Raw genomic sequence first — 13315 nt, 5'->3', positions numbered from 1 at the left:
TTGTTTGACTTCTCCTTTTTCCTACTAATTTATTGGCACCATTACCACTTGGCGTGGTAGCAGCTCCTACTTCCTGTGCCTAATGATAACGTCCCTGCCTCTCTTGACATTTTCTCATGGCAATCTGCCTATGAAGTCGACCAGTGCTTCCTTCTGTTTGAACTTAGTTTAAATTAATCATCTGATTGTCACATCAATCTGTTGCTATGGGGGTTACTGATGTCACACTGCCGGTATTATGATTACCATAATATCTAACAAGCAAGGAGGGCTTGGTTGCTAGTGGAGATCTGTGGGTGCAACTCACCCGGCTTCAGTAGCCAGCCCAATTGCATAGACTTTAGATAACCATGTGAAGGGGTAAGTGGATTAATCATCCAGTTGGATTTCATTTGAATATTTTTCTTCCATATGCGTGTACCCTCTAGGCAATTGTCTAGTGTCACTTGAAATTGATGAGGGTTCTTTTGGAGGTTATTTTTGGGAAGCTGGGGAAACAACAGACAGCTGTTCTCAGGAACAAATGTCACAGGATTTGCCAAAGCTAGCCACCAGCAAAGAAAAAACATCTGAGGTGCTGAGGTACAGTTCCCCTTTTCTTTCTAGGATTAGGTTTTTTTCTTAGTTGACTAGAAGTGTTAAATCAGCTTCCCAAACACCTAGAAAGGAGAAACTAGCATTTACTAAGTACTTACTACGTGCAAGAAAAATAAGCAGAGCTGTAAAGCTGAAACTGTTTAGCTAGATGCCCTTGAACACCCACATAAGACAAGCCATGGCTTTTTCTAGCTTGTATACAGTGTTCTTCCTAATTGGACACTGATTGATCACCAATAAAAGCAAAGTCATTACTTAAAATTGGTCTAGATCCTCTTATGCTGAGTAATTATCTTGTGGTCATTTTCACTGCAGTATTAGGAAGCCTTGAAACGTGATAGAAATGAGGTACAATAAGTAAACTCCTAAATTAAAAATCTCTGTTAAAAGCCTTGACAAATGGGTCTGTCTTTCTCACAATTTTGTTAGATGGGTAGAGAGCTTGGTTTTAGGGAGATCAAGAGATCAATGAGATAAAACTGATTGGGCTGGAGGCTGCAGAGGTTTGGAAGCTGGATCAAGACTTGCATAAATCTATATAAATCAATTCGTGTGCCAGAGAATGAATAGTTGACTTTTTTCAAATGCCAATTCAGCAATTACAAAGTCTGCTGGTGGTTAATTAAAAACTACCATCTCGTTATGCTCAGAGTTAAATTGCAAGTGTGAAAACTACTACTGTTTGCAATAACCGAATGCTCTGTACTCTCTGTACTGTCATCAAAAGGAGGGCAGGGATAAATAACTTTTATTTAACTCACTAAAAAAGGATCTCTCTCAGCTTTTTCATATTTAATTAACTTCTTATCTTTCTGGAGCTCAGTCTTACATAGAGTTCCTGAGCAGTAATGGAAATATTTGTTCATTTTGTCCAGAAGATTTTGCTCACATTAGCTGAGTAGAGAAGAACGAACTCTGGGTAAGGTGACAGCACCCAAACCTTCATATGGAGGGCACTAATGCTCGAAGAGCTTGATGGTGGAAGACAGCAGAAGGGATGAAGTATGCTTTGTGAGCATGCTCCTCCAAGAGTAGGGAGATGGCTTTGAAAACCCTCTTGTGAGTGAGTAAAGTCTTAGTACTTATTCATAAGGCTGTCTTAATGAATTCAGTGTTCTGCCATTTCCAGGATTCCACTGTTAGAAAAGAGGCCAGACTTCCATCGCCATGGTGGATGTGCATTGTCTTAGTGACGGGGAATTGCAGAAGCAACTGAAGAAGCTTGGATTGTCACCTGGCCCCATACTGCGTACGTATACACAGACGTAGGGGACTACTCCTTTATCATTTACAATCTACCTCCAAAGACATACAATCCTTAGGAGGGGGAGCATATACAATAAAAGCTGTGAAAATAGAAATAGGGAGGCTGAGGATGTAGCTCAGTGCGTAGTACCTCGTATGTGTGGGGCCCTGCATTCAATCCCCAGTACACTATCCCCCAGTGAATGGGAAAATAGAAAACCATACATGCAGAGGGAAGATCCTTACAGTTTAATAAGTATGGTGGCAGAGAGAAGGGATTGTTTATTTTTAATAGTGAAGAAACTACTACTCTTTATTATATTAGCTTCTTTTGCCTTTAGTATGGACTCTGTATTAACTACTTACCTGTGTGTATGTTTATTATCTATATTCCCAAAACATACTGCAGGGTGTACAATGATGCCTATCTTGTTCTAAAATATTTTCAATCCCCGAGATTGTGGCTAATCCACTTGTTTGTGGAAGAGAAGTGAATTCAGTGGCTGTGAGGTCTGCTTCATCTAAAAAGTCATAGGTAGGGGCCAGCGAGATAGCTCAGTGGTGTAAAGCGCCTGCTTAGACAAGCCTATGTAAGCGCAGGGACCCCAGTTTGAACCCCGCCACCACATGCTGTGCCAGCCCTGCCCTCGGGGCCAGCTGAGCAGGCCACAAAAAAATAAAATAAAATAAAATAAAAAGTCATAGGTAGTAGGCATGGCACACACCTATAATTCCAGTACTCTGGGAGACTGAGGCTGAAGGACTTCAAATTTGAGCCCAGCCTAGATGCCTAACTGACTTAGTAAGACCCTGTCTCAGAATACTACATAGGGTTGGAGCTGTAGCTCAGTGCAAGGGCTCTGGGTTCAGTCTCTAGTACTGAAAAAAAAAGTCTGAGTTATGAAATACCCTGAATCCCATAGGATCACATATAAAAATAGGACAATTTGTTCTCCACGTTCTTTCTCAGCTTCCACCAGAAAAGTGTATGAAAAAAAGTTAGTGCAATTGTTGGTTCCACCTCCCTGTGCACCACCTATGCTGAATGGACCCAGAAAGCTGGATGGACCTAAGGACAGCGATGACAGTGAAGGTACTGTCGTAAGCTGCTGCTAAATAGCAACTTAGCACTTATTAATACCCTGTCCGGCATGATTTATGCAGCTTTAAATAGTGTACATGCTGACCTGTGAAATAGCTGTGTGGGCTGTTTGCACACGGAGCAGGGAAAATAGGTCCCTGGGCTGCAAAAGGAATCTGAAATTCCATGTCTGTGTTCATCCCAGAGACTCAGTTGGGTTGGAAGTTAGGGGAAGGATTGGTCAATTTGTGTATCCTTTAACTAATTAGAGCCAGATATATATTGATTTCTTAAAAGCAGAAGTTCCTACAGATAAATTTCAGACTTCCTTTGAGGTCTCTTCCTCCACTTTGTCTCAATCAATACATTTGATCATTATTTTCTTCGGATTAAATGATTTCATGTCTATTAAGAAACATGGACCAGCCTCTACCTCCGGAGCCCCTCCTGTGCCAACTGCCTTCCTGATTTACGTGGAAGCTGACGGCTGCTGGTTCCTTTTGTGTCACAGAGTACATGGTGGGAGCAGTGTCTTAAGTCCCTGGGCTTTTTTTTTTAAATAGCGGCCCTGGCCCTAGGAGCACCATTCTCCTTCAGTGGTTTCTGGCTTCAGAGCTCTGGAGGATGGCCTTGGAGATTCCCACAGCATATGCTAGTGTTTTTATTCCTCACAGATAGTGACCAGGAATCCTCTATGAGCCATAGTGAAATGACATTCCGTGAAGGCCACTCACGTATTCTGGGCCTGGTGTACATTAAATTATCTCATGGAACCCTCAAAACCCTTAGCTGGAGCTCCATGAGGTGAAGTGATAGGCCCATCGTGTAGCTCAGTAGATAAGCACACACAGGAAGTGCCCTGAAGAGCAAGGCCGTCTGTCCTCCTCACCATCCTCTGCTAACAACTAGAGCAATACCATGCACACAGCAAGAATTCAGTATGTATTATGTTCATGGAATGGAAGTGACAGAACTGAGATTAGAACCCGGCTCTGGCTCTCAAATTGTACCTTTTCGACCACATACTCTACCCTTCACTCATAATATCTATTGTGAGGATGAACACATTACATTTTGGATCACATTTAATCTGTGAAATAGTTCATGTCAGAAGTTCAACAGTATAAGTGGCCTTTGGAAATTCTCCTGTAATCCTGGGATTGGTGATAAAGCCATCCCCAAGGGTTAGGTATCGCTGGACTCATTTGAAAAGGACAGTGAGGATCTGGGACAGATGCACTAGCCTCTGAGTAGGACAGTTAGTACAGTGGTGTCACAGGGTGAAGTGGCAATCCCACGTCCCTCCTGGGTATTGAACATATCCCAAATCTTGTCCCCTACCTGGCTTTCTTGGAAAACAGTGCAAGGGATGGGACCTGCCTCAGGATCTCTTCCCAGGACTCAGGTCACAGCAGAGCTACATTGGGACTGTCTCAGGCGCAGACTCCCTGGGTCCTTACTTGCAGTCCCCCCACAGGTGCATTTGTGCTGGGGTTGGGAGAAAATTGGCCTTTTAGTTCATGAGCTTTGTCACTGTGTCCACCCACATCCACTTTTTGGTCCCTAGCTATGGGCCACCAGGTAGCAGTGAAGATTCCCTTTCAGCCACACCTTTGTCATGCAGTCCTTGCTATCAGTGGCCAGTGTTTGTTTGAAGCAGAAGGCCTGGCTGTCCAAGCGTGGTCTGAGCCATGCACTCGGATTTGCTCATCGGAAGAATGTCAGAACCCCTGGAGCCATTTGGATGGAGGGGTTGAAACGGAACTGAGGGGGTGAGGTCAGAAATCCAGCCTTGAGCATTTCACCAAACCATTTAATTCTGGGGTGGGGAAGCAATGGCGGGGTGGGGACAGGGAGCGCTAGGCCTGTGGACGAGCCTTGGGTCATCCAAACAGAGTGTTTCAGTTTTCTTATTTTCACCCATTGTTTGGACAGTGGCAACACTTTTATTATCTAATCTCTTTCCACCCCCTCCCCCATGATAATGGGGATTGAATCCAGGGCCTTCACAGCAAACTACATTCCCAGTCCCTTCTCTTGCTTATTTATGTACTTATTTTGAGACAAGATCTCACTAATTTGGGGCCGGGGAGATGGCTCAGTAGAATAAGTGCTTGCCTGGCAAGCACAAGGGCCTGAGTTCAACCCCTGGTTCTGAAAAAAAAAAAAAAACAAAAAAACAAAAACAAAACAAAACAAAAAAACCTCACTAATTTATTCAGGCCAGGCTTTAGCTTGAAAATCTCCTGCCTCAGCCTCCCAGAGTGCTGGGATTACAAACATGCACTATTATCCCCAGCTCCCACATATTGTTCATATGGAAAGCTCATTTGAAATCTCCCCATTTTGGGGTGTGATGGCATGCTAGTGCTTCCAATCCCAGCACTTCAGAGGCTAAAGATGGAAGATTTCTGAGTTCGAGGCCAGCCTGGGCTACATAGTGAGAACCTGTCTCTAAAGAAATAAATAGGGCCAGGGAGATGGTTCAGTGGAATAAGCGCTGCCTGGCAAGCGCAATAGCCTGAGTTCAATCCCCAGTTCCACCAAAAAAAAAAAAAAAAAAAAAAAAAAGAAAGAAATCTCCCCATGGAAAGCCATGCTGAAGGTGCAATAGCACATGAATCCTCCACGTTGATCATAATACCTCCCACAGTAGGGCTGCAGATGAGATGTAGTGGTAGAGTGCTTCTCTGGCTAGTGGGAGGCTCCAAGTTTGACCCCCCACCCAGCGCTCCAAAACCAAGCACAAACACACCAACCAAAGTGGCTGATTCCCCTCTAGTGGTAAAGTGTGAGCATAGCTCTGGCCTTTTTTCTCCTGGGTGTTTTTTGTACAGAGCTGGAGAAAATCTCCCTGCCTTGTCCTTCCATTTGGGACTATGTGGAGCCCATAGTGAGTGTATAGGGACAAGGAGGTGTGTGCAAAATCCACCCATGAGGGGCTGGGGAGATAGCTCAGTAGAATAAGCGTTTCCCTGGCAAGCGCAAGGGCCTGAGTTCAAGCCCCAGTTACACACACACACACACACACACACACACACACACACACACACAGCCACCCATGAGCAGCCAGCTCTGCATTGCTCCTAGAGGCGTCCTGAGAGGGTCTTTTCCTTCAGAAGGGTGCTGTAGCTTTCTTTCCCTTCATGGAAGTGCCCTGTGATTGTGAGACACCCTGTGACTGTGAGACCTCACCCCAGTGCTTGGTGTTTATTTCTTTGGTGGGCTTGTATGTTCTCATGGCCTATTTTCCTTTTGTTTCCCATGATCCAGAGCTTAATATCACTCTGAAAGGAAATCTCATATTCTCCACAGAAAAAAGCAAGGATTCCAAAAAAGTATGTACAATTCTAATACTGAATTCTAATATTGAAAATGGGAAATAGCATCTTTCATGTATATTAAGAAAGGCAGGGGCTGGAGAGATGGCTCAGTGGTCTAAAGCACCTACTTAGAACAAGCTTAGCAAAGCACAGGGACCGCAGTTCAATCCCCCAGCACCACATGCCAGCCAGCCCCGCCCCCTGGTGGGCTGAGCTGGCCACACACACACACACACACACACACACACAGAGAGATAAATTAAAAAAAAAAAAAAAGAAAGGCAACTATCATTTCATTCTGTTAGAGTGATTAAATTCTTCTTTCAAGAAAATCATTTGAAATGGATATGGGGGAGCATGCCTCTAACCCCAGCTAATCGGAAGCCTGAGGCAGGAGGGTAACATGTGTGAGGCCTCCCTGAACAACTTAGCAGGACTCTGCCTCAAAATAAAAAGGGCTGGGATGCAGCTCAGTCAGAGTGCAACCCCGTCTTCGATCCCCAGAACCTAAGACAAAAGTGAAAAGCAAAAAAAAAACCAAAACAAACAACCACTTGAACATAGGCTTCTGTTTTGTGAAACAATTTTCATGTTCCAGAAGAGAACCCAGAATAAGAGGGCATGGTTCCTTCAAAAGAGCTGCCACCCTGCTCCTCCTGCCTCTACCCTCCTTTTCTACCCCGCTCCCCATCACAGATTCACACTCCCACATAGTGCTGAGCTGGGTTTTATAGAATAGATGTGAGTCTCTACCCTCCTCTCTTTCCCGGAGGTTGATCTCTGGCTTCCACTCCCCCACTGTATGGAGGCAGGAGGCCAAGTTCTTGGGGTGAGGCCACAGCCCCTACTCTCGGTGCCTGCCTGGAGAAGTCAGGTGATAGGTGTAAGCCTCCCAGCACAGTTACCAGCAGGACTCACCTCCCAACGTGCTTGGAGCTCCTTGTACAGAGTGAGCTGGGCTTTTTCTTTTATGGCTGTTGTCTCTCATAATTTCTGATACCTTTGACATTTTTAAGCACTCCACCGTCACTCAATCTCTATTCTGTTCTTCGCCATGTTTCCTTTCTGACTCTTTCTCTTGTCCTCTATGCATCCGTATGCCTGAGACCTCTGCCTTCAGCCCCTCCTCTTGGAGCTCCAGGTTATTCCCTTATCATCACCACTGTCTTGATTCCCTCCACGCCCACCCTGGGACTTCTTTTCCTTCTCTCTCTACAACTTCTTTCTTCTCTCTCTCGAATTCACCCAGTAAGTGGTGACTCATGATCATAAATATTTTGTAGATGATATAGATGAATTTATACTTGTCCTCCCTGGATACCTTGAACTCAGGGAAACAGCCAGGAGGAAGTACATTTTCACACAGCTCAAGCCTGCCTTTGTGGTCTCTTTATCATTATAGTGTCTCAGTTACTTTCTTTTCATTGCTGGGATAAAATACCCAGTATCCAAAATTAAGAAAGGAGCGCCTGCTTAGGCAGAGCGCAGGGACCAGAGGCTTGATCCCTAGCACCACAAGCCGTGCCAGCCCTACCCCCGGGGCGCACTGAGACTGTAGTTGAGACTAAACGTGGTGGTGTACACTTGTAATCCCAATGCTTAGGAGGCTGAAAACAGGAGGATCACTACAAGTCTGATCTACATAGTGAGACCATGTGCACCCTGTAGACCCTGTACTAAATACATTTTTTGAAAAAGAAAAAGGGCTGGGGAGATGGCTCAGTGGAATAAGCGCTTCCCTGGCAAGCACAAGGGCCTGAGTTCAATCCCCGGTTCTGCCAAAAAAAAGAAAGAAAGAAATTGAAGAAGGTTTTATTTAGTTCACAGTTTGTGAAGGTTTTAGCCCATAATCCGCTGGCTCCAAGGCAGTGGCACATGGTAGAGGGCAGTTGTTCATGTCAGTGGAAAACAGCAAAGCAGCAAGAGCAAAAAAGGAGCAGCAGCACGCAGAGGGCAAGCAGAGAGCAAGCCTCTCTCCTTTCTTTACAATGCATTCAGGCTATCTGCCCCAGGGTGGGTGTAGCACTCACACCCATAATCCCAGCATAGGATTATGAACTAATCATGATGACTGCATGAGGCTTTTGGGGAACACCTAGACACAAATCGTAGCATTCCGCCCCTGGCCCCCAGAAGACTCACGCACAGCCCATTGCACAGAAGACCTTTTAGCCCATCTCTTATGGCTTCACCATCTGCCCGCTGTCTAACCCCAAAGACTCCAAGCAATCCTGAGCTAGCTACTCAGTGATTCCCAGAAGTAATTCTCTCACGTGAGCAGTGCCTGGACCTAGGGATTTCAACTATGGTTAGAGCTGGAGGTGTAATTCGGTGCATTGATCAGTTATCTGTGGCCGGAACACAGTGCCTGACATATGCAACTCATAGGAGAAAAGGTTTATTCTGGCTCAGTTTCAGTCCAAGACAAAAAACATCATGGTAGAGGGCAGAAAGTGGCTCACCCAGCCAGGAAGCAGAGCAGAGGAAGAGCCAGGGAGCAAGGGGTCAGGGGCCAGACATAGCCCCCAAGTCACAGCACAGGGCCGACGCAGACACACCTGAGAGTGTGCTATACTAATCTTCTAGCTCTCTCAAGTCAATCAGTTGGTGAGATTTGTTCAGGGCCCTGGGGCTGATCCCCTGCACTGCAAAATGAAACAAACCCCAAAAGGCATTCAGCCTTTCTTTTTCCCACCGCTGCTAAGCTAGCTTGTATCCATAATGCTTTTTAAAAATTTTGTTTGAACTATTGCAAAATCTTCCTAAATGGCCTGTTTCCAGCTTTTCCCAATTCCACTTCAACTCTTCACAAAGAGTCTTAATGTCGCTCCTTTATTTGCCCAGAGATTTTCAACAAAGAGGCAAACCAAGTCTGTGTCCGAGGACACACCAGCGTTTCCTGGAACCCCATCTTCCTGTCACTCAGCCACTGCCCCGCCACCAATCCCCCGTGTGCCTCTGCACTTTCTCCCCATGCTCCTTCACCCCAATTCTTCTACAAGCCTAGAATTCTCCCTCTTCTTCTGCCTCACCTATCTTTCCCCCCTGTTAAAATCCTGTGATTTTTCTTAAGGAATGTCTCAAAGGCCACTCATGTGAATGCCTTTAAATGTGGCATTTTACCATATTCATTAACTGTCACAGGCCCCCAGTTTACCCACCCTCCCACCTACCAAACAGCTCTGGTGACAGTAGCTTGGTTTGCAAATTTGTTCTAGTATTTAAGCTGCCTGCAGCATTCAAGTAATGAAAAGAAATCCAGGTAAATACTGCCACAAAATGCTGTCGCATTAGCTTCCCATTTAAACATAATTCAGATTTGATGAAGTAATTTTGATAGCATATCAAATTTTCTAAAAGGATTTTAATGCATCATTAAAGGAGTCCTTCCCATTCAGTAAGTCTCAGTTCCGCAGAAAACCCTTTTGTCTAGTTCCTGCAAAGAGGTTGAGAGTAGAAAAATCAACCTGAGTGTTTAAAATGTATCAAGTGGAACCAGTACCCTTCAGTCACTGCTTTACATAAACCTGAAATAAAACCACATCAATATTTTGAATTGGCAATAGAATTAAATAGAAAGTTTGTTATGGCATAAAATCTTTTGATATGAAGGATTTATTTAAGCCATTTTGATTCTTACAAGGACCCCAAGACATCTGTTCAATTTTAAATCTGAAAGTAAATGTAAATAAGCATTTAAATTTCCATGTAAAAGGCAGTAGAAAGTGTGTTTATTGAGACATTTGTCTTACACTATAGACTTTAATTACTTAAGAGCAATGGTCTGGACCTAACAGTCTTCTAAGTGCCTTTCTTGATAATATTTGCATTTTTCCAAAACACCCTCTTTCCCCCATTTTAGTAGGTTTCTAGTGGAATAGAAGTGACTAAGAATTGGGCCATGTCAATTTCCTGATCCTGTTTAATGACACTGTATAAGCATATTTTATTAAATCACATGCACAGCCTATTGAATTTAGTCATTAAGACCACTCAGGGGGCCGGGAAGATGGCTCACTAGAATAAGCACTTGCCTGGCAAGCACAAGGGCTTGAGTTCAATCCCTGGTTTGGCTAAAAAAACAAAACAAAACAAAAACACTCAGAAAGCCAGGTCAGGACTGGGGACATGATTTGATACGAGTGCTTGCTTAGCATACTCAAGACCTTGAACTGGGCTTTGAGTCAGGTGACCCTGCAATGTATCATCCGATGAGGGTGCTTTTGAGAAGGAAAGGGACATGAGCTGAAAAGGATGCTGGACAAGAAGAGTGAACTCAGACCACCCTACAAGCAGGGATACAGGGTGACTCTGGGTTTGCAGCAGCTCCAAGCATTGAAGAGTCCCACCTTGGAAGGGAGGGCTGCCACACCCAGTGCCAGAGGAAGGAAGCTGCTCCAGAGCCTCCTGAGCCCTCCTGGCCCCATCTGGGTGTTTCCTTGTCTCTCCCAGGGACAGCACGCTCTTTGTTGCCAGGAACTCAGTTCCTTCTCTTCCTCCAGCCTGAATGCTCTTCCTCATTTGCTATCTATCCTCACATTCAGCTAGAATTCCTCAAAGGACCTTCTGTGTGTCTGGGCCCAGGAATCTGCTTTTTCAACCAGCCTCCTTCTGTCCCAAAGCTTTTGCTCTAGGTTATGGAAAGTAAGCTAAAAACTCATCCTATAGAGTTGTCTGCCTTTAATCAATCCAGGCTTTGGCGGTAGCAGTGGTGGCAGCCTCTCTCCATTGGCTACACCTTTTGTCCTCTCTGAATGCCTTCCTTTCCGATGTCATATGCTTTGTTCCATAGACAGACCTTACTGCATTCTCTCGAGAGCCAGCGCTTATTTTACAGCAAATTAATGACGACAGAGAACGGTCATAGCAGAGCTTCCACCTCGCTCTGCCTGTGGGTCATTCATGTTTGATAGCAGGACATTTTTCTTCTTCTCTTTGTCTTTTTCTCTTCTCTTCTCACCCCTTTTCTCCTCCTCCTTCATGCTGGGGATGGAACCCAGAGCCTCACACATGTTGGCAAGCTTTCTTCCACTGAGCATCATCCCCAGTCTGGCTAGACCCTCTTGAAGGAGAAAGTGAGTCCAGAAGGTGGTGTGATTTCCTTCCTCTAGAAAGTAACAAATGAGCTCTGGATACAAGCAAAACTAGAGCCTAGATTCAGCCTCTGTGGGTTCAATCCCAGCTCTGCTTCTCACTGGATCAGGACCTTCTACCTTGTCATGTCTTAGTTCTTATCCATAAATAAGGATTATAATAGTTTCCTGAGCCCCCCTCCCATCACTTAATCTGCGGGCCTCATGCTGAGCTGTCCCAGCACTGGGCACTCAGCACTGGTGTTAAGCCAGCTGCAGGGTGGACATGTTCTCCTGCTCAGGGCAGCTCCCTCAGGCCAATGCACAGCAGATAACATTTTCAAAAGTTTGAATTTCTAGAGTCTCCTCAGTGTACAAGAACAAATTTACTCTTCAAGAGAAGAAAACAGTCCACCTTTGACAACACAGCCACAATTCCAGCTCTGATCCAAGTTGGCAAGATGGGCAAAGGAACAGGAAAAGTGTCCTGGAGGTGGAGAGAGGAGAAAAGTGGAGAAGGCATTCATAGATGCTGACAAAACAAGAGCCCAGTCCTGGATTTGGGGAGCCAAGACTTGTTAGAAGGTAATGAGAGGGCCTGCCAGATAGCTCAGTGGACTAAAGCACCTGCTTAGGCAGAAGCAGGGGCCGGGGTTTGATCCCCCACGTGCCATGCCAGCCCTGCCCCAGGGGCACACTGAGACCACGACTGAGACTGGGCATGGTGTGCGCGCCTGTAATCCCAGTGCTTGGGAAACTGAAAACAGGAGAATCACTGAGTCCAATCTGTATAGTGAGAACCTGTAGACCCTGTACTAAATACATTTAAAAAAGGGTGATAAGAATATCTCTGAGTTCTTTTTTCTTTTTTCTTTTTTTTTTTTTTTTTTTTGGTGGAACTGGGGATTGAACTCAGGCCCTTGCACTTGCCAGGGAAGCACTTATTCCACTGAACCATCTCCCCGGCCCCTACATTTGAGTTCTTGAAAACAAAGCTGGATGGATTGAGTAACAAAGTAGAAAAGGTAAAAATCACAATGGGAGCTAAGACAAGAAATTACCTCAAATTACAAATTTAAAAAAGGGGGAGGATCCTTGTGCAGTAAAGTGATGGTAACAAGCTTTACAAAAAATCATGGCGTCCAGATAGAAGTTCTAGAGAACACTTTTTTTTTTTTTTTATTTTAGGGAAGGATCTATAGGATCTACAGGGTCTCACTGCATAGGTTGGACTCATAGTGATCCACCTGTTTACAGCCTCCCAAGAGCTGGGATTACAGGTGTGTGCCACCGTGCCCAGTGTCAATTGCTGTCTTAGCGTGCCCCAGGGGCAGGGCCGGCACAGCAGGCCTGAGGATTGAGTCCCTGGCCCCTGCACCTTCTTGCAGATGCTTTAACCCACTGAGCTATGTGGCCGGCTCTTCAGATAGAAGTTCTGGAACGAGAGAACAGAAAAATCAGCCTCAGAACTTCTCTCTAGTGATTTTGAGAGAGGGAGGGGTGCAAGAGAGGGAGAGTGCAAGCTAGCAAAAGAAATGGAAGAGACAAAAACCTTGAGGACTTGAAGAATAAAGAAGAAAAGCCATTCACAGATGAACGGGCCTTCCTCACCCTCACTGCAGATTTCATCAGCAACACTAGAAGTCAAAAAGCAATGGGGTCAGATCCTTAATATTTTTGGAGAAGATGATTTTTACCCTAGATGTCTATGCAAGATTGAGCTAGCATTTAAACATGATGGTGAAAAAAGACATTTTCAGACCTGCAGAGAATTAGAAAATTTACTAAACAAAAGGCTTTCTTGAAAGATTTGCTGACAGGTGTTCTCCCACAGAATGAAAACTCATCTTGGGGCTGAGGAGATAGCTCAGTAGAATAAGTGCTTGCCTGGCAAGTGTAAGGGCCTGAGTTAAATCCCTGGTTCTGGAAAAGAAAGAAAGAAAGAAGAAAGAAAGAAAGAAAGAAAGAAAGAAAGAAAGAAAGAAAGAAAGAAAGAA

The 13315-nt window shown here is 44.9% G+C and overlaps 1 protein-coding gene across 2 annotated transcripts in view; it reads left to right on the top strand.

Annotated features, from left to right (window-relative positions):
* The first annotated feature begins 267 nt into the window (after positions 1-267).
* Lemd1 (LEM domain containing 1) overlaps positions 268-13315 on the top strand; it is a 34809-nt gene continuing 21761 nt past the window's right edge. The window contains exons 1-4 of one of the 2 annotated variants that reach the window (XM_023701224.1): positions 268-360; positions 1727-1846; positions 2813-2935; positions 6197-6261. In XM_023701224.1, coding sequence (XP_023556992.1) covers positions 1765-1846; positions 2813-2935; positions 6197-6261 — 270 coding nt within the window. In that variant the 5' untranslated portion in view covers positions 268-360; positions 1727-1764. Of the gene's footprint in view, positions 361-507; positions 583-1726; positions 1847-2812; positions 2936-6196; positions 6262-13315 lie in introns of those variants that run through there. The other variant, XM_023701225.1, reaches the window with a different exon arrangement.

This window comes from Octodon degus, unplaced genomic scaffold (assembly GCF_000260255.1).
Source record: "Octodon degus isolate 3935 unplaced genomic scaffold, OctDeg1.0 scaffold00131, whole genome shotgun sequence".
Classification (NCBI taxonomy): domain Eukaryota; kingdom Metazoa; phylum Chordata; class Mammalia; order Rodentia; family Octodontidae; genus Octodon; species Octodon degus.
The sequence above is the reverse complement of the archived record's forward strand: the minus strand, read 5'-3'. Positions and strand labels throughout refer to the sequence as shown.